This window comes from Dermacentor andersoni, chromosome 5, assembly GCF_023375885.2.
Source record: "Dermacentor andersoni chromosome 5, qqDerAnde1_hic_scaffold, whole genome shotgun sequence".
In the NCBI taxonomy this organism is placed as follows: Eukaryota; Metazoa; Arthropoda; class Arachnida; order Ixodida; family Ixodidae; genus Dermacentor; species Dermacentor andersoni.
The window spans coordinates 182,064,489-182,085,695 of NC_092818.1; the positions used below are offsets into that span (position 1 = coordinate 182,064,489).

General features: G+C 48.1%; 1 protein-coding gene and 2 non-coding genes across 6 annotated transcripts in view; 2 read left to right on the plus strand and 1 right to left on the minus strand.

Moving 5' to 3' along the window:
- Positions 1–502: 502 nt before the first annotated feature.
- TRNAS-GGA (transfer RNA serine (anticodon GGA)) lies at positions 503–577 on the minus strand. The gene has a single exon. It is a non-coding gene; the product is annotated as a tRNA-Ser (tRNA).
- Positions 578–678: 101 nt separating this feature from the next.
- TRNAS-GGA (transfer RNA serine (anticodon GGA)) lies at positions 679–753 on the plus strand. Its single transcript has one exon. It is a non-coding gene; the product is annotated as a tRNA-Ser (tRNA).
- Positions 754–3,705: 2,952 nt separating this feature from the next.
- LOC126531704 (fibroblast growth factor 1-like) overlaps positions 3,706–21,207 on the plus strand; it is a 60,639-nt gene continuing 43,137 nt past the window's right edge. For 3 of the 4 annotated variants that reach the window (XM_055071395.2, XM_055071396.2, XM_055071397.2), the window contains exon 1: positions 3,706–4,380. In XM_055071395.2, the coding sequence (XP_054927370.1) occupies positions 4,336–4,380 (45 nt within the window). In that variant the 5' untranslated portion in view covers positions 3,706–4,335. Of the gene's footprint in view, positions 4,381–18,206; positions 19,030–21,207 lie in introns of those variants that run through there. The other variant, XM_055071399.2, reaches the window with a different exon arrangement.

Consider the following 21,207-nt stretch of genomic DNA (forward strand, 5'->3'; position numbering starts at 1 on the left):
TTCGCCATGAAAACCATAAAGAGCCACCTTTCATCAGTCACCGAATATTGTTCCCGAGATCACGTAATGTCCATTCGAGCTTGCTTGCCTGCACTGCCTCTTGAGCTATAGGTACAACCAAAAATATAAGAGGGGCATCGGAACTTTTCTTTTATAAATGATGGGTTAAACAAGATAACGTCAGCACCACCTTCATTATCAACGTTCTTGTCACGATTACGTTTGAGGGCACTCAAGGTGAATACACTGATACACACAGATACACAGTACAATAAAGCAGGCATTCTAAATATGTTGTAGGTCTATTTTGATTTAATACTACAACACTCAAGTACGGAAAGAACAGCACGAAAGAACGAAAGTACAAAGGAACAAGTACGGAAACAACAGAAAGGATGGAAGAATAAAGGGAAAATCAGACATCCACTCGTTCGAAGCAATTGCTACAAAGGAAACCCCTACGGGTTCCTCGAAAGAAAAGCCTCATAGTTGAAGAAAAATTCGTCCTGGTCCGGGACTCGAACCCGGGACCACCGCCTTTCCGGGGCAGCCGCTCTACCATCTGAGCTAACCAGGCGGCTAGCAGAAGGCAGGGCGAAGTCGAATTTGTCGACAACACGAAGCAAAGGCAAGAGAACTCTTGCCTTTGCTTCGACTTCGCCCTGCCTTCTGCTAGCCGCCTGGTTAGCTCAGATGGTAGAGCGGCTGCCCCGGAAAGGCGGTGGTCCCGGGTTCGAGTCCCGGACCAGGACGAATTTTTCTTCAACTATGAGGCTTTTCTTTCGAGGAACCCGTAGGGGTTTCCTTTGTAGCAATTGCTACGAACGGGTGGATGTCTGATTTTCCCTTTATTCATTACTTCTCTCCACCTTGCGGGTTTCCGCAGAACTACTACGTCAAAGGATGGAAGAATTCCACCCTATTTTTTTCGTGCTAGTTCAAGAGACGCTCTTTTCCAGTAGACGCAGCTAAAAACTGCGTATATGTCGCCACAATGTAGCCGTACTACAAAGCTCCTAGATCATGCATGTCGAAATTATTGTTTTGTCGTATACTACTGACATCGTCGCAACAATGCTTTCTAAGCACAGAGTAACAGAGTTTTGTGTGGACAAGCGCTAAATCCTACATTAGCATGGAAAACTTCAGTCAGACTCTGATTACCAGCGGCCGAAGTAAGCGTTCTACCTTACATTGTAGTAGCGGCAACCCCAGTTATAACAGTATACTGTCGCTCCACGTGTTCCGACGCCACTGACCCAAATGAACGAGCGACACTGTCATACAAGCTTGCAATTTAAGCAGTCGGATACTTAAGTTCTCCCCGGTCCTGTGGCGATATTCACGACTACACTATCCGAAAAAAAAGGAGGCCGTCCTGAAATAAACTCTCGAGCCCACACAGAACTGCTGTCGCTCAACAGCATACAAAAAAAAAAGAAAGAAGAAACAGCCAGTACGCAAGCATTTACAGCGGGAATCGCCAGCGAAGGCTGCGCGTCGCGATATTCATAAACAAGGGCTCCATAAGACAAACGCACACATCGCGTACAGCCCTACCGCACACGCTACCCTACCGTAGACGTTCCCAGCTTGCTCAGTCGTTCGGACCATGAAATTCGCGGACGTCAGCGAAGTGGACAGCCAGAAAGTGCCCCTTCTCCCTCGGGGACAGCGTGGCTGCAGTGCGGACGCAGTGCCGTGAGTTAACCGGATCCGAGCGCGGCGCGACTGCCGGACTGGCGTCGCGGAGACGACGAGGCGGCCCTAATGGATTGAACGGCTCCATCCCCCCGCCAACGATCCGAGTCTATACACGACTCCCGTCTCTCCATCGCTGGGAGCAGAGGAGAACGACCGCGACCCAACGCTCTGGCATAGAGCGCCCGGCGAGACGCTGCCGCCGTCGGCGTCGCCTGAAAAAAGACACGAAATATATGCCCGCGGCGTAAGAGGCAGAGAGGGTCGCCTCTACGCCTCTCTCTTTTTCTTTCGAGCCATCCCGCTCTTCTTCGCGTCGCTGATGCTGTCGCTGCCCTTCGCTCTCCTTGGCGTGAGTTTGCGAGCGGTCGACATTTCGGAGGAAGTGTATCATTCGCGGTGATGCGTGCGGAGTAGCTGTACGGCGTTCATCGAACGGCAGCTGTCTATACTTCGTTTCCAGCAGCCGTGTAGTTTTCCTTGCAGAAAAGAAGTAGACTTCCTCCTGTTCAAAAGTAGAGGTGGAAGATGGAGAGCACACAGTCTGCACTCTGAAGCAATGTACTACAGTGACCCTCTCGACATATTTACGAGAATGCTGTGAGGTATTCCTTATATATATATATATATATATATATATATTCTGCGAGGCGTTACTGCGTTCGCTTGTTTCGAAATATTGCGCCACCTTAAATGCCTGGAGTTTGTCACTTGCGACTTTCAATTGCCGGCTAGAACGTGTCAATAAGCATAAGAGAATGTCATGTGAACCCGCCGCGGTTGCTTAGTGGCTATGGTGTTAGGCTGCTAAGCACGAGGTCGCGGGATTGAATCACGCGACCTCGTGCGGATTGACGTAATGCGAAAACACCCGTGTACTTATATTTAGGTGCAAGTTAAAGGACCGCAGGTAGTTCAAATTTTCGGAGTCTCCAACTACGACGTTCCTCATAATCAGGTCGTGGTTTTGGCACGTAATACCCCATAATTTTTTTTTTAATTTATGTCGTATGAGCCATAAGCTACGTACTTACTAGTCGCTATTCGAAAATTAATAAGTAACTTTCTAGAGCACATCAGGATACTGCTTGTTTTCGATGCAACGTCCTTTTGTGTCACTGTCATCATAATATCTACATATTTTTTCACGCCGCGGGTATGGATCGCTAATCGATGGCGATCGTAGACCCTTTGACTGCACCAAAGTGTATATCTTAGTGCTTTTTGTTGTCGCTGCTGTCTTTTGATGTCTGTGCAGACTATCTGTCGTGAATAAAATTTCAGTTCCTATAGACACCTCTGTTCCCGTTATTTTCTTCCGAGTCATTGTACTTTTGTGTTCTGGTTACGATGCATAGCTTTCAATTTTGCTTTCTGTGTACAAGTGGTATTTAACGGGCGAATAATTAGCAAACGAATTATTAGTAAATCCGCAGGATAAGTAAAATTTCACTAAGAAAAAAGATGGGACCATTTTCCCGTTTTATAAACAATTCATTCGCTTGTTAAGTGTTCCAGCTATTCCAGTCGCTTATTGATTCGCTGTCACCCTACCCCCCGCTGGCCCCCTGGTTAGTTCACTTAATAAAACAACTGTCCTGGGAGAGCGGTGGGGTCGGGTTCGATGTCCGGATGAGGACTAATCCTTCTTCAAACTGAGAAGCTTCCTTCCTGAGGAATCTACATGGGTTTTATTGATTGGTGGCTTGAAGTGGATGTCATATTTTCCTTGCGTCAACGGGCGGTCAACGTCGGCTGCCAGTCGCAACCGCGCCAGCATGCCCGCCACTCGTAGCTCAGTCTCCGAAGCGAAATTGGAGCGACCGCCATGCCAGGTGGCGTCAAAGAGTCGAGCACCCGGGGCCGCGTGCTCGGCGCGTCTGCTGCTGTCAGGAGGAGTCGGGAGGGCCGGCGAAGACGCTGCCGGCGCCGCGCCGCGGGCGCTATTGCGCACGCCCGGGGCACTCATCCCAGAACGGGACGGCGGTGGCGCTAGGGGGGAGGGGCATCCACCGCCCCGAGTGACGCGCACGGCTCGCGCAACAGTCCCGCGCACAATCTGGAGACTCCGAGGCGGCACGGGCGTCGCGCTATATTCGTGCGAGAGTGCGCGCGTCTCTCCAACACGAAACTTGTCGCGCTCTGATGGTCAGGTGGACTTGAAGAGCCCGAGGAGGCCGATGGACCCCGCCACGCGAAATCATTGCGGGCTTCTGTCAACCACGACACCATTCAACAGAGGAGGCGACAGCGACTGCGAGAAGACGTGCGGGAGGGCGGCTGGGGTGTGACTACAACGACTGAGATTTCATTTTCTGTTTTCTTTTTCAATTCTGATTCTGATTTCTGTAACCAGTGTTTGTAGCGGGCATTAGTTGCTTTTACGTAGTTTTTTGTTCGCATGTGCCGCGTATATCGCTGGAAGAAGAGGAGTCTGGTTGTGACGCGTCGCATCGTGCTGTACCAAGAAATTTGTTGGTGTTGGCTGGACTCACCGGGCGACCATGTTTCTCTGTGCGATGTCGACACCCTGCTCGCGCTTCGGCAACGCTTGAGTACTCGAAACGCTGTGCCTGTCTTCGATTTGCTCTGGCCTGATCTTCCGCACGAGGCGGTACCAAACCGGATGTGAAAATGGAAGAGGAGGAGGAGCAGCGCGGGCAGGACGAAAACGCAGAGGTAACCTGCTTTTGCACTTGTGTGCCGTGCTCATACAGGCTTCACTGGCGTAAAGCAGTGGCTGATACTGTGTGTTTCGTTTTGGCTGCAACGATGGTTAGAATATTATTCTGGCAGTTCTCTGCCCCCATGGTTTGCGCGTTAGGATTGAGTGTATTCGAGTTTATAAAGCTAATAGATCAGATAAAAATTGAAGCGGTAAGCTTAAACTCCCTGTAGGGACGTTCACAGAATCATAGCAATGTCTTCGTAGCCGCATGTTAAACATCTTTGCAAGTTGGCCGTTTTGATTCTTTCGACTGAAAAAAAAAATCGTATTCGCGCTGACTGCGCGTAACCCTTCCCTTAGGTTTGGGGCTTGCTCATTCTTGCACTGAAACGTACGCCAGTGTGGTTGTCCTATTACGCTTCTTGTTTCCCACACTTCACTTGAAGCAAGGTAATTTTGTAGACCTAATTTGTTATTATTTTTTCCTTAGCAAGAAGTTTATTTCTTTACAAGTCGACGAGCCGTCTAATTAAGGCGATAATAATTGTTACCATGAGGCTCTTTGCTACAAAATTTGTCTTTATTGATATGTTGAAACTGTTTCATGCACACGAAACGTTATCCTATGAATGCATTGGGCCATCTAAACTTAGCGACAGAACATTGTAGACATATTTCTGAAAAAAAAAAAATTTATTCTTCATGAGTCAAATTTGGACAGAAACAAGGCTGTTGTCTCTTTCTCTTTGTTCTTCGTATTGCGTTTGCTTGGCTGCTTAAAAAAAATGTAATGCTCCTCTCGGTGTATGTATACCGATAGCAATTAACAGAATAGCAATTAACAGTATAGTGTTATCGCTTTCACAGTAGCATTTGAGTGGCATTTGCGCATTTGGTGTTTATCGTCCAAAAGACTCGCATGGCTATAGTGTTTGGCTGCTGAGCACGAGGTCGCGGGATCGAATCCCGGCCACGGCGGCCGCATTTCGATGGGCGCGAAATGCGAAAACACCTGTATACTTAGATTTAGGTGCACGTTAAAAAAGCCCAGGGGGTCGAAATTTCCGGAGTCCTCCACAACGGCGTGCCACATAATCAGAAAGTGGTTTTGGCACGTTAAATCCCATAATAAAAAAAAAGACTCGCAATGGATTATGAAAGATGGTGGGGTTGCACCTAAATCTAATCGCACTAGTGCTTTTGCTTTCTGCTTTCACCGAGACGCCGCCACCGCGGCTGGCATTCGATCTCGCGACCTCTCACTGAGCAGAGGAATGGCACAGCGACGAGGTTTAGAATGACGCGATATGCGCGTATCAGCGGTGCCCCTACAATACTACGAGATTTCGAGATGAATGCCATTCCAGATATTCGGGGCGCTATTCTCAAAGAGGAGGAACTAGGAGGGAATAACACGATTGGAGCGGCACAAGTCGACCCAACACGTGATCATCGCCTAAGAGCGCACGTTAGCTTTTAGTGATCCCGCTCTGCAGGTGTTGCTGCAGGCAGATCCACCGCAGAGCAGCCGAACTAGTGAGCATATAGATTAAACGCTATTGGGCTGCAGAATATCTCGGTCAGTACGCCGACACTCGGAGGCCATGTGTTGGGCCGACTTTTCGAGGGAATAAGCGAAGGGGATGGCTTCACAAATAGGCTTTACAAGTCTGGCTCTGTGACGTAATGCTCGGTCATAGTTTATTTCCTTCCTCCGGGGCTATTCTGTACTGTCAAATTCTGCCACGTTGATATTTTTAGCCAATCAGAGAGGCTGTAGCAGCCCTGTGAACCAGTCAGAAAGGACAATATGGTGAATTTGACAGTTCCCCGAATAACAACCCCGGTCATGCATGCAACTGTGCGATCGACAAGCATGGAGGAAGAAAATAGGGAGCTTTAGTTTAAGGGACTCAAGCGGCTTGCGTACGCAAGAACTAGGGGCGACGGTACTGCGCATGCGCAGACGCCTACGTCTGGGTCTGCGCATGCGCAGTACCGTCGCCCCTAGCCCTTGCGTACGCAAGCCGCTTGCGTCCCCTAAACTAAACTCTCTAATAAACTAGGAGCGAGCATTACTTCAAGCAACCAACCTTGACACGCCAACTCCTCGTGAAGCCATTCACTTCGCTTTTTCCCTCGAAATGTCAGTTCAACACGTGACCTTTAAAGCTCAGTGTATTGGCGAAGAATGTGTGGTTCCCAGTCTTTATTAATCAATGAGCACTTGTTCGGCTGCTCTGCCTGCAGAGCGTGATCACGTGATCGTAACGACAGATAACGATCACGTGTCGGGCCGACTCGCTTGGCTTCAACTGCGTTGCTCAATGCTATCTCCTAGTTCTGTCACAGTTTTGCACTGAGGGGTCCTTTGCCGTCACTACATAATGGCACTCCGAAAGGAAACGCCTCTTTACTGAACTCGGACTTGCAAAAGCGAACACTGCAGCTAACGAGAACTTCGTGCGCTCGACACCAATAGGTGCGTGGCAGGGTTTTAGTCTAAAAGAAATTAGAAGAAAAAAAATAGAAAATAGAATAAAAAAAAGCCAGCACCTGTTTGCTACAGGTTAAGCCTTTCTGGTTAATAAATATGGTGACTAGGGATAGTTGGTAAGTGTTACCATAAATTTGATTGTGGTGAAAGTTAAATTCGAGCGCTTTACTATGTCATCTTGGTCCACATGCGGCTTTGTGGCGGTAAAATTTATTTGAACAAAGCGAACTTAGACCGGTCGTCGCCATGTGATTGGACGAAGGAGCTCGGGCGCGCGCAACAGCTTATTGCATCTGAGCTGTCTGAGCTCTGCTTCCTGACGAAACATTTGCTTAACTATAGAAGCTGCTGTTTGATGGTCTATCCGATGCAGATGCGTAGAAAATAAGGAGACCGACCGTTGCAAAAGCAAATCGCGTTGTGAGCGCGAGTAAAAGCTGCGCGCAGACGTCAGTCTAAAATTACGCCTGGCCGACCGGTTCCCCAAGTGGTCTATACCGGGCATCGCGCGCAAGCTGGCGCGTGCGGCACTTGATGCTTCCCGCGTCCAGCTGGAAGCGATACGTTCACACGCACGGATACGTGCCCCGCACAAACAATCCCGATGCAACGTAAAGAAAATAAAGGCGCCATACAGAGTTGACAGTGGAGGCACCGCAATAATGCAAAAGCCGCCGGCGGAGGGCGCTTGTGATTATGGCACCCGCCAGCTCAAAACGGCTGGTGCAGGTACTTCCCGCTCGAAGCAAGAAAGCCAGAAGGTAGGTTGGAAGAAGCAAGTTCGAAATGCAAAATAAAGAAAGAGCGAGAACAGGGAAAGAAAGAAAGAAAGAAAGAAAGAAAGAAAGAAAGAAAGAAAGAAAGAAAGAAAGAAAGAAAGAAAGGATCTTTAATGGTGCGAAAAGGAGGAGATAGGGGTTGGTCGGAATGGCGCGCTCCTGTCATGCTGTCAGCCGCTCTACCATGCCCCGGAAAGGCGGTGGTCCCGGGTTCGAGTTCCGGACCTGGACGAATTTATCTTCGACTGCGAGGCTTTTATTTAGAGGAACCCGTATGGGTTTCCTTTGCAGTAATTGCTATGATTAGGTGGATCTCATTTTCCCTTAACTAAATGCGAACTCAATTGGAGTATGAATCATGCAGTAGATGTAGAGCGGCTTGATTCAGGGTACAAATTGCAAAGTTGGACTTCTTTCCAACTCCTGGAATGGAAAGCCGCACTTGTGGCTGCCGGAGACACTATGTAGGACAAGGTGATCTTGCTGCAGGCATGGAATCAGACGGAAGAGAGGATCGGTACGAGGCTACAGTGCCCAAAAAAGTTATCTCAGGTCTACTTTCCGAGAGAGAAGCAAGACGTTCAGACTGGAGTCGGGAAAGGTGACGAAGATGATTACTAAGGGTGTTTGTGGCGATATATGTACTGGTGGGATGTTCCCTGGCGATGGCAGTTGTTGCGGCTGTGGAAGCGCATCGCGGTTGACCCAGACATGTTCTAAGCGCTTGAGCTTACATGCACTCAAGCACTCTGACATTTGTCCTCTAGGTGGCTGACAGCACCGGAGCGCTGTAACGCAAGGAGCCCATGAAAAGCGCTTCGTACAGTTCAAGCATAGAACGCACCGACGGTCCCCATGCTTTTCCAGTAATAGCTTTGAAAAGGTGACTCATTGAGAGGAGTCTCTTAATTAGGTGGGATACATGGGGGCTCCAGGAAAGCTCGCGGTTGACAATCATCCCTAAATATCTATGGGTTCTCTTGTACAAGGTAGACTGGCCATTATTAGACACTGGGTATCCAGTCACCGATTTTCGTGTGAAGGCGACTAACGCGCACTTTTCTGTTGTAATTTCGAGGCCCTTTCTCTGAAGATAAATAGACGTCATCTTTGCAGCCTTTTGTAACCTTGCGCGAACCTGCGGCAGTTACTCCTGACGCCCAGATGCAGCTGTCATCTGCGTAAATTGACAGACTGACCGACCGTCGCAGGAATTCCGCCAGCTCAATCATAGCCAGGTTGAACAAAACCGGACTCAATATGCCACCTTGTGGAATTCCACGGCTGGTGCAATGGTCGGTAGTTTTACCATCCTCGGTGAATACAAGGAAGCTCCTTTGGGTCAGGTGGCTCCGAATCCACCAAAAAAGTGCGGCCTCCGATTGCAACAGCCACGAGTGCGCCAAGAATGGCTTTATGAGAAACACTGTCATAAGCGCCCCTCACATTTAAAAATAGCGCTACAGAAAGGCGTGTGGGTGATTTTTGTAGTTGAATCGAAGCCACAAGATCAATGACGTTGTCGACTGACGAAAGGCCACGTCGAAAGCTTGTCATCGCGTCTGGATAAGCATTGTAATGTTCAAGAAACCACTCGAGGCACTTGATGATCATCCTTTCCATCAACTTGCCAACACAGCTGGCGAGAGAAATAGGTCGATATGATGTCACTTCAAGGACAGACCTTCCATGCTTTAAGATTGGGTCAAGACGGCTACGCTTCTACTCAGAAGGAACAACTCCGTCACTCCATGAGACGTTGAGATGACGCAGCAGGATCTCGTGCATCATGGTGAACGTGGCGGATAACAGCGTACGTGATGTTGTCGGGTCCGGACGAAGAGGAACGCCGGCAAGTGGCTGGAGCAGACTCCAGTTCTTCCATGGAGAAAGGTTAATCCACTGCCGAAACTTGCATGAAAAGAACTTCGTACAATTCAATATTCTTTAGTAGCTCTCCGTCACCTGCGATTGCCACGCAAAAGTCTTCTCCAACATCCACTTCTCGACAGCCTTGGTGGAGAGACAGTGCCTTAAAGGGGTGGCGTTGCTGAGGAAAACAGCGAAGGCCTTGGAGAGTTCGCCATACGCGAGAGAGAGCTTTGCGTGGGTCCAACGAGTTACAGAAGGATTGCCATCGTTCATTGTCTAATTCGTCCATGCGATGACGTATTTTCTTTCGCGTGCACCTAGCCTCCCTAAGGTCTAGAATCGACTTTGTGGGTCTGTATTTCCTCCCGGCGCGCCGACGTACAGCACGAAATCTTCCTAATTCAATGTCAAAGACTGTGCGAGTAGCTGACCATGAGAAGCAGCGCGTTGCAGCATGCATCGCGTTTGCAGTCATAAGCTCTGTGCTACGTACAAGGCCGCCCTTGCATTCACCGTTCACAAAGGCTTGGAGTGCGGGGCAATCAATTGCTCGAGAGATCATAAGGGAAGACATACTTCTTAGACCTTTGATGGCAACTTAAGTACGAATGGGACCACTTCCGCATGTTTCCAAGTCAGTAAACCAGTAGACGCTCAAAGCAAGGCATCGTGACACTAAACTCAGATCTAGGCAGCTGCTGCTGACAACGGCTCTTTCAAGTATGTTGGGCTGCCGTCGATCAAAAGGCAGAGGCCATGGTCCTAAGCAAAGTGTACAAGAGTCCCGTCTCTTAAATTGGTTCTTGTACTTCGTAAGATGTATTGCATTGTATTGGTAAAAGATGCGTACTACGATGCCGAAAGACACCCGCTCGCTACCTTATTAAATTTTCCAGAGTGCGTTCGAAAGGACGGCTAGCGAAAAAAATATTAGAATTCCCAAATAGAAGCACACGCAGGCTCAAACGGATAGTTATTGACCTTTCCCGGCCGGGTCGTAAAGCAAAAGACGTGCGTGCACTCGTGTTTCGAGTTTATTTTCCCGGTCAAGAATTTATGGCATCGCCGTGTGGCCCCTCGTAAAGGACAAGGTCGTTTTTCTTCCGCAGAGAGCTGTGGTATTTATTTCGAAGGGAAACACACGCAATCGACTCGCCGTGGTTTTCCTCGCGTTTTTGAATCCGATCCACCGACGTTTGCATTTCGCAGTGTAGAAACAGGTCTTTCATTTGTCTACATTTTATTATTGTATTCTCTGAATGTGCTGCACGAAGCGAGGAGATCACGGTGAACCTCAAGAAAAAGATTAGCCAAATACATCCCAACCCTTTCGCCTGCACTGACACTACTGGCACCAAAAGGTTGCGAACTATGACAGTAAATAGAAGGTAGTTAAAAATAAATGCCTTGCAGCCAAGGCATGCACAGCAGGGAGAGAGAGAGAGAGAGAGAGAGAGAAACGAGCTTTAATAGTATGCTGGAGATGTTAGCCGGGCTGTTCACCTGACATGCTACTACACCTACTGGGTGATTATTATGATATATGCAGTGATAAACACTTTACACCACATACAGTCGCACACAAACTCATAGATACACTATAGAGATAAGTTTCGTTAAGAGTCGTGGCCCGCAAGAACGCCAGCAGCGCCTTCGTGGCGCGTAACGCACAGATGGTGCTTTGCCATGGGCCGAGAATGTGCCGTAGTGCCAAGCTAGAGTCCCATTGAAGGTACAGTGACGCCTTCGGAGACCCTCTCTCTGACGCACAGCGGTAACAGTCGCATAGAACATGTCGCACGCCTTCAGGGGCATTACATTCAGAGCACATTGGCGAGTCCGTGAGTTGAATCTTACACCTCAAGTAATTTGTGTAAGCCACGTTGAGTCGTATGCGATGAAGGCATGCTTGGTCTTGCCTGGTGAGGCCTTGCAGCATGTAAAAGTCGCACGATGGATCTATTTTATATAGGGGTCCGTACTGGTAGCTGGCATCTGTCCAGAGGGATCGCTGGAGACGCCGAGAGTGTGCAGATACCAGTGTCGCCGCGTCTTTTCTCGAGAAAGGTATCTGGACCATTTCCCTCGGAAGTGTCGTGTCCAGCTTTGGCAGCATGGTCAGCCTGTACGTTGTCTTGTATTCCGCAGTGGGCTGGTAACCACTGCAGCAAAACGTTGCATTGTAGTTCGCAGGCTTTATTGCATAGGCGTCTGATGTCCGTCACGAGTTGTTACTGCACGTGAGGCGACTTCAAGGCGTGCAGGGCTGCTCTTGAGTCGGTGAAGATGACCCAAGACTCAGCTGTCTGCTCTATGATGCAATTAAAAGCTACCCGCAGTGCAGCAAGTTCAGTGGCTGTAGTTGATGTGCGGTGACTGAGAGCGGTAGTGATGGCAGCACTCGCAGACAGACTCCACACACCAATGGCAGATGATGTGAGCGTAACGGAGCCACCAGTGTAAATATGACGGTGAGCCCTGTAGCTGGTATTAGCATGCTCTATAGCGAAATATGTCAGTGCTGGACCAGGAGTATTTCTTTTGCTTTTGAACCCAGGCACGAAAGTGACAATGGACCACAAATGAATTTTTCCACTGTGTTTTAGTCGGCATTGAAGGGCTTTGATCATTTAGAGGAAGCAAGCTCCGCACCACGGGACCGTTGTCTGAAGCAAATGGATGACCCGACACTTTGGCGGCAAAGCGCATGTGTACTTGAAGAAACTCCTGCTGCAGAAGCAGTGGAACCGATAGGCGTCTGCTTTCTGCAAGGGTTCCTGCACTCGATGCGTTTTTCGGTAGGCCGAGGCACACCCTCCGAACTTTCGCTTGCGCACATGTGAGTGCTTTTATGATGGTCTGGGAAATAGCGTGTATCGCAGAAAGGCTGCATCACAGGAGACCTTCACAGCGAGCCGCATACATGCGTAGCATAGAATTTACGGAGCAGCCACCAGTGTTGCTTGATAGCGTACGGAAGGTGCTCGCGTATGACCCAATTTTTTTCTTTTAGTATTCGAGTATCCACGTCCACGTCACTAGCCTGACCATTTTCACGCCCAGAAACTTGTGACTTAACACACACCGAATGGGAGAGTGTGCAACATTTAACGTGTAGCGCGAGACATCACGCCTGGTGAAAGCAATGGCACTACACTTTTCTGGTGGCATCGTGAGACCTCATGCAAATAAAAAAATTTCAATAGAATTGATAGCTTTCTGCAATCTTGTTCATAGGACACGTCTGTTGCGACCACAGCTCCGTGTACAGATGTCATCTGCATATAAAGAGACTTCAACGGAAGTGAGAATGTGCTTCTGCATTCCGATAAGAGAGATGTTAAATAAGGTCGGGCTTAAAATACCACCTTGGGGAAATCCTCGATGCACAGTGTGCGGAGCTGTGTCACCTTTTTTTTTTTTTGTGGACATGTAGACTGACCGATCGGTGAGGTAGCCTGAGATCCAGCGGTACATACGGCCGCCAACTCCAACGGATTACAGAGCGTATAACAGCCTCGTGAGTCACGTTATCAAACGCTCCCTTGATGCCGAGGAAAAAAAAAATTATGGGGTTTTACGTGCCAAAACCACTTTCTGATTATGAGGCACGCCGTAGTGGAGGACTCCGGAAATTTCGACCACCTGGGGTTCTTTAACGTGCACCTAAATCTAAGTACACGGGTGTTTTCGCATTTCGCCCCCATCGAAATGCGGCCGCCATGGCCGGGATTCGATCCCGCGACCTCGTGCTCAGCAGCCTAACACCATAGCCACTGAGCAACCACAGCGGTTTTGATGCCGAGGAATACGCCAATAGTGGTGTTGCATGCAGCTTTGTTGAGTTTTACGCAGTTGACAAGGCTGATCCCGTTGTCTATGCTGCTGCGTCCCTTTCTGAGCCCTGACATTTGCGGAGGGTAGACGTTCACGTTCATCAGCAACCAGTGAAGGCGCGTCGATACCATCTCCATAAGCTTTCCCACGTAACTAAGAAGAGCAATCGGACGATATGAGTTTATGCCTGTTGGAGACTTGCCAGGCTTTAGGACAGGGATAACACGAGCTCGTTTCCAGCAAAGGTTCCAGACAGCCCCAGGAAAGGGAAGAAAGAGGAAAGAAATGAGGCAAGTGTGGTAAATAGAAAAGCATCTAGTCGACTACCCTACGCTGAGGGAAGGGAAACATCAGAAATTCAAACTAAAGGACAGCTGGCAGAAGTTAATCCCAAGACTACTCGAGGACCTATCGAGCAACGTTCGACTGCGTGCGCGAGCTCACCGCGGCATTACTTCCCCTCCCCCTCTCCTTCTCTACCTTACCTTTCTATTCCCTCTTTCTATTCCCAAAGTAGGGTAGCCAACCAGACGTATTTCTGGTTAACATCCCTGCCTTCTCTCTTTATTTCATCCTCCTCCTCCTCCTTTCCTACGAGTACAGTTACGTAATCTGAAGGAATCAGCAATACACGGCTGGTCAATCCCATAAGCGGGTGCGAGCAAAGCGCCACACGAGGAGCAGCGGGTCGCGCCGACAGGGAATTGCGCGCGGCCGCACCATAGTGAACCCGCGCGAGTGCGATGCGAGCCTTGGGCAGAGAAGCTACGCTGAGTGGTTTTATGTGACACGTTCGGAAGCAGCTGGAGTTGAACTTTGCGGCAAAGACTGGCGCTGCAGCTGATCCAGAATCTAATAACGAGCCGCCGCGGTAGATTAGTGGCCATGGCGTTGCGCTACTAAGCTCGAGGTCGGTGGTTCGATCCCGGTCGTGGCAGCCGCATTTCTATAGGGGCGATATGCAAAAACGATTTTAAATACGCGCTAAAGAACACCAGGTAATCAAAAGTAATCCGGAGTGCCCCACTGCGACATGCATTGTAATCGAATCGTTGTTTTCGCACGAAACAACCAAGAATTCAATTTAATTTAAGAAGCGAATAATGCGGCGTTCTTTTTCCACTCACAGTGGCTGATATTCGGTACGCATAACGCCGTATATACGTACGTCATTTTAGGGCCGCCAGGTAAAATACTATGTCTTTTTGACAGGAACTTCCTGCTTTCGCGTATGTCTGTTGTAGAGATGTTTGGGCTTAGAGCAGCCAGCGATAAACATGTCCCGACGGGTTACTCACCGTGCTCGTAAAGCAAAACGCCTTGCAAGGAATGTACTGGCGTGGCCATGTTTGTGATCTAGCTGTACGGGCTCGTCGGCGTTGCTGCGTGCTTATCTGTCAGGCAAGCTTTGAAAAGACGACCATCTTGCAGTTTTATGAACGATAACGTCCTGCACGCGCTGTTCTTGCGAGCGTGTGAGCCCTGTCAGCTAAGCGAAAGGCGGTTCGTTCAACTTTGTTTTCCCATAGATAAATGCACTGACAGCCTTGAGTAGGGAATTAATTCCTCTCGGTTTCAGGCAAGGTAAATATACCTGGAGCCCATACGTTCAAGACATGGCGGTTCATCGGCTGTTCATGAGGCTTAGCGCCATCTGTATGTTGAGGGAACGCTTCCGGCGGAAGTAAAAATAATGTGACGCCATATTCGTTAAAAACATAAGTGACGTCATTTTGTTTTCGAAGGCGCGAAATTTGTTTTGTTTGCCTGCCTTTAGAGCTATATATTCAAATGTCCCGCCATTCGACTTGATGGGCGTTTCGAGCTTTCAACGCGGAAAGAGAGGCAGCAAAAGGCCAGCCGTACGGTTTTCGAAATCGCACCCCTACACAGAACATACTTTTTTTGGAGGCCGACGAAAGCTGTAGGTGTAGAGTGCGGGTACTATCGTCGGACGCCAAGTCCGTAGGCAAGCGCAATCGCATGAAAAGATCTAAATAATTATCTGGCGATCGTAACTCACTACTTTTGAGTGAACAGCTTAAGAAGCGCTGAAGCTACCCGCGTCACTAAATTCAGACAAAAATCGACAAGTAAAAAAGCACGTGTGAAGGGGGCGTATTTCAACAGGTGAACTTTAGGAGCGCGCCTTTCTTGCACATTTCAAGAGCTGCATTGCATTGTGAGTGATAGTAGCGTCAACGCCCCCTGTATGGGCGCTGAAAAGAAATGCATTTATTATAATAATAATGAAATTAAATAAACTTGTATTTTCTTAACTCGTCACGAATATATAAAATTGACCAGAAACTTTATTTTCGTTGAATGACTCTAACTGTGTCTCGCTTGAATTAAAAAACGCTTTTTCCTTTCCCAATGTTTGTTCCCTCCAAACATAGTCGCGCTTCAATCGCTGCTCCCATAACCCCCCTTGCTGATGTCGGTGACAATTTCTACTGAACCGCTTTTCGCCCGATGCTTCGCGACCTATTCGGGTCGACCTTGTTTCAGACGCCTATTCCGTCGCCTACATGGCATATCGGTGCATGCAGGCTGGACGTGCCAGGGTAGCAGTTGTACAGAGAACTGCGAATCAGGATTGGCTTCTATAGCGCTTAAAATCAAGTTTGAACAGTCAACTGACCGTCTGTATGGGCATCCATTAATTATACTACTTCTTCCCTACAATTATTGTTGTAGATACATAACCTGTAGGCATTCTGTACAATCGTCGTCATAATAATCCGTTCTGTCCACTGCAGAATGAAGACCTCCAACAACGACCTCCACTTATGCCTGCCTCGCGTCAGCTGACATCATTATATGCCTGCACAGTTCTTAATTTCATCGCACATATTCACTCAACATTTTACCTTTAGCCTACGTGATTTTTTTCAGTGTACGCTTCACTACTCTAAATTTGTTTTTCTTTAGGCGCAATAACAACAAGCAAGGCATAAGCCTGACAGTCCAGTTTGCGACTGCTGGCATAGAGTTTCCTACAATAATTACAGGTAACTCTGGTGATGTCTACAGCAGCTGCACCTACAGCAGTTTAGTCAGCATAGCAATGGGGCGAGGGGGGGGGGGGGGCAGATAGCATATATAGGTTTACCTATACCTCGTCCTTCTTGCTTCAAACGACCTTGTGACCCTGCGAAATGATAATTTTAGTTTAAAAAATTGTTTGTTATAATTGCAACTCTCAATACTTATCCATGGGAAGAGATTTGTTGCCTTGCTGTGCTTAGAAAAATATGATTTCAGGGCAATTTAGGAAGATATATCAAGCGTAATGAACAACGCTACAAGAACGCCTCAAGCCACAAGAAGATTAGACAAATCCATATAATATCCATCATTCCCATCGTTAGCTTAACGACCGCAGCGCCACAGTTCCCTATATAGCAATTTTTGTTGGAAGCTCCATGACATCTGCTCGCCGAGATTGTCGTGACAGCAGGCGTCACTTAATTCCAGCGTATCCGAGACCGACGGCGATTAAGGGAGCGGATGCATAGGAAGAGCAGCTGCAGAAACGCCTACTGATAGAAGTGGTTATGATGTGACTGTTTACGCTAACAAACCACGTAAAGTAGGTACTAAATAAAGCTTCTATCGCTATCATTAGAAACTTGGATAAACACAAGCCGGCAATGGTACTTTGACTCTCGCTTCTGTCCTATATAGACTGGTGTACCTGCAGATGAATGTCGGGAGATAATAATTCCCGTAAATAGTAAATGAACATAAAAGTGTGCTCGCTTAAAAGAAACTTCGATGGATAGTTAAACGAATTAAAACTTAATGGCTTTCTCGACGACGAAAGGATTATTGAGTGCGTGGGACAAAACTTTGAAAGGCATACACCGTCCTGGCTTATAGATAGTGAACTACAGTTTTCCTTGCTGAGCCGCTTCGGATAATTTCGATTCATGCTGTACTCGATGAATATGTGCACGTTTGTTCTGTGTCAGTTCCAAGCCTATGCAGAACGAGTGATAGCCTGGAACAGCAAAAGGAATGTTGTTCATGTTAACCAAACAAAAGTAATCGTGTTTCACTACCCTGCGCAGGTGAATTAAACGTTAAAGAAAGAAGAGAGGAGTTACGCCGATGAGTGGCAACGGAGATTCACATAAGCCTGTTGTCCTTCAAAAATGTTGCAGGGCTTTTAGGGCCCACTTTGGCGCTTGACGAAGTCAGGAGCTTGTAACTATAGTACACTCAAAAAGATGACGGGTTTTGAAGCGGTAGCGAAACAAACCGCGAATAGAGCACAAGCTCAAATAATAAACATAGGTTGTCCAAAACAAATGTAAATTATAAATTGCTATACTAATTTACTTAGTGAGATGTTTCCTTTCCTCTTTATTTTTCGTTTGTGTTTTTGTTTTAGTACGTCCTGTGATAACTTTCTTACACACTTGCGAGCTCAGTCTCTACAGGAGGCACGATTCCGGGCCGCGTATATAGGTGGGAATACCACGATGCGTACAGACGCACTGGGTATCGGGAAAAGGAAAGTCTGCCCCGCACAAACACGTGTTACGAGTATCCTTGGAGGCGGCACGCTGGAGCTGTCATTGCGTGCCTGTCAAAATGTGAGATACGTCGTGTGCTCACGACAAGAGAGCAGCCGCGAAACCGTGGTCTATGGACCTCGTCATATATATGAAGACTATTTTAGCTTCGTCGGCCCACTCGCGAGACAAGCAAGCGGCGTAAGTCTGCGCCGCCTGCTACAGAGCTGGCTCGCAAGCACGCACGTACCGAAACACACACACACACATGTTGGCGGAAACGCTTGTGTAGGTCGCGGTATTGAACGCAATCAGCTCGATCACCAGCATTTCAAAGGAAAAGAAAGCTTCTGGCGAACGATTAGTGCGTGCCCTGTGACGTATGGCTACGGCTGTGGGCGAACATACGCGTACAAACACAAATAAAGGCACGCACGCACCCCGCCCCCTCCCCCCGATGTCGTGCGCACTCCGTCATCCCACGCAACGGCGGCGACGTCGGCGGCGCTGCCAGCGAGACCTGCGAGCTTTCTTTTTGTCACCTTTCATTTTTTTTTCCACCTTCGACCGCGCCGCCGAGCCGACATGCGCCCCCGCGCGTGACGTTGCCCCGCTTTTCGTGACAAAAATAAAAGCGTGATAACGGTGATAGAGGCGCTGGGCAGGGCCGGTACGCACGAACGCGCCCACCCACTCGGTCGAGACCGCGCCGGCAGCACCGGTCAGAGGGCGAGGGTTGGCCGGCTTGCGTGGCTCGCCGCTGATACGTTGCGCGCCTGCGCGGAGTTCTTCAAGTCCCGGGGACGTGTTTGTGCTCCGTGTTTGTGCGCTGCCTGTGCGGGACTCTTAACCAGAGTCCTCGCCGCGACTGTGGTTTTGTCGCTACCAGCGACGCCTCGCTGCATGTGTTTCTGAATGGAAACAAGAGCGGTTGACGTTCTCCAGTGCGTTTCAAGAATCGATTCGCTCACACGTCACCGGGTGTGCTCGGTCGTCTTGTTTTGAGGTCACGATTACGAGTGTCCCGATGGCGGAAAGTGGCTGACACATGTACGATACAGTCGTGTAAGCGTTGCGGAGGACTAAAGTTTAGGGAGTAAATTCTTCCACCAAGCGCAGTTTTGTGGCTGAGCGGAGCAAGATACAATCAAGGTAAGCCAGACGTTTTTATTTGGTTTTGAGTTTTAATTGTATACTACCATATTCAGTCTTGTATGGCTTAGTTATATAAATAGTTCCCTTCCTTGCTCTCTGCTCTCTGTTATCCTCTCTCCCTGTGTTTTACTCTCCTACTCCCTCCCCCACTGCTGACTGTCGCTCAAGTGTCAGCCGTCTGAGTTAGACAGTATCAGTGCGTCGGCAGTACATTTTCTTTCATTCCTCCATTTTTATTTAGCTATTTATTATTTATGTTCTTCGTAAAATAAACAACCAATTACTACTACTACAGTTGTACAAAAGAATGAACCAACTTTTGTCGAACCGGTTCACGTGCACTTAAGGGCAGGAAGGGGTGCATATGAGGGAGTTCGATGCCTTCAAAGAGATAAAAGACATTGCGTGGCCGCATTTTTTAAGTGCGAACTGCAATGCACATTTCATGTGAAGTGGAAGAATTTGCCAAGTCTTAATGAATTAAACAACAGAGGAGTCCCTACTGACAATACTTGAATGTTACCCCCTCCCCACTCTCACTTTTATTTTTTAGAACGGAGAACTTCACTTCAGTAGAGTCACTTGGTGCCGTTCAAGAACTATATACGCTCATATTGATTTGTTTGGCTTATTGGAATCATGAAACAGTAGTTTTGTCCCGAAAGCGTGAGCGAATGGAGAAGTCCTTGCGCGAACGCTCAGATCCAATAAGGGACTCGCCATTGGCCGACTGAAGTATAGTGTATGCTCGATACGGGGCAATGATGTAGCAGTCCCTCATAGAGGACATGTTCCTGTCCTCTAATCATGGGGCGGACTCCTGTAGAAAGACAGGTTTCTATGGGCAGGCCATAACACGCGCCTACGAAACGCAACCGGAACAAGCATTTGTATACATTATAGTGAACAAAAATATAGGACATTTTGCATTTGGGTCCTGTGAGCTAAGCTGCTCACAATGTTGGTGCTGCGTTATGCCAGACCGCTATAGGTGTAGGCCAATAGTCTCTTGAACATGTGCTGCCAGCTTACTTTATTCGCACCGCGTAGCCCACTTACCATCCCATAACTTGCTTATTCCACGAATGTATCACTAAGAAACCGTGTGCAAGTATGTGAAAATACTTGCGTTCTGATAAGAGAAACCTTAATAACAGGTGGAGAAGTTAGCCGAGCAAGAGGCTTCACATGCTACTGCAGGTTTATTGTATAACAAGAGATCAAAGTGCGAGAGAAGAAAAAGGAATGCATGGACACGGACAATAATTCGGATGGGGCAGCAGTCAGCATTATGAAATGAACAAAGTGGAAAGTGGAGCATTGTGATACCATCAATAGCAAAGTTGAGTCAATTGTGTCCCTTTGGGTGCAACATACTGAGATGGATAACATTTTGGTTATTCACGGTGCCAAAAAGCTGTACTTTTCACTTCGTTCATTTCATAATGATCATGCACTGATGCCCCTGTCCGAGTTTCTGTGCGGGTGTCTGCGCCTGCATTTTTTTTTTTTTTTGCTTTTCTCTTCTCTTTTGATACCTTCACTAGCGTATCCTTTTGCAGCTCTAGACGGTCTAGTCGCGACCCTGTAGCGCACACATCAAAGAGGTAAAAAGAAAAATGAAAGCGTTATAGCATCCCCCCCCCCCCCCCCGTTTGTTGCGAGGTGTCTGCACACTGCTTTGCGTTTCGCACCTACAGCCCTGCAGTGTTTACATTGGCCTTCGTCTTGATACACGCTTCTTGTGAGTATTCTTGCATTTCTGTTCTCCAGGGTTGACGGTTGGGCGAGTTGGTATTGCATTCTATTGCACAGCGCTCGTTCCTTTATCTGGCCGGCTCGGCTTGTTTCTTCCTGTGTATGTTGCGCTGTACCAGCTGTAGAGTTTCTATTCTTGTTATTTAGCGTGGCAAAGAGAACTATAGCATCAACCACCCTATCATGTCTATGAACGCCGGCATGATTGCCAATTTTAAGGTAACGTATCGTCGCGGCGTTCTAGACAAGTTATAGTCTGTGAAATCTCAGCTGGCATGCAAATGAAGGCATGGAGCCATTGTATTGCAAATGCGAATATAGTAAGCTCTTCTCTATCTTTTTGCTTTGAAGTCGCATTCGGATCATCCTAAGTTGATTTTGATCACCGTTTCGAGCAGGGCTTGTTGGTTATTCATC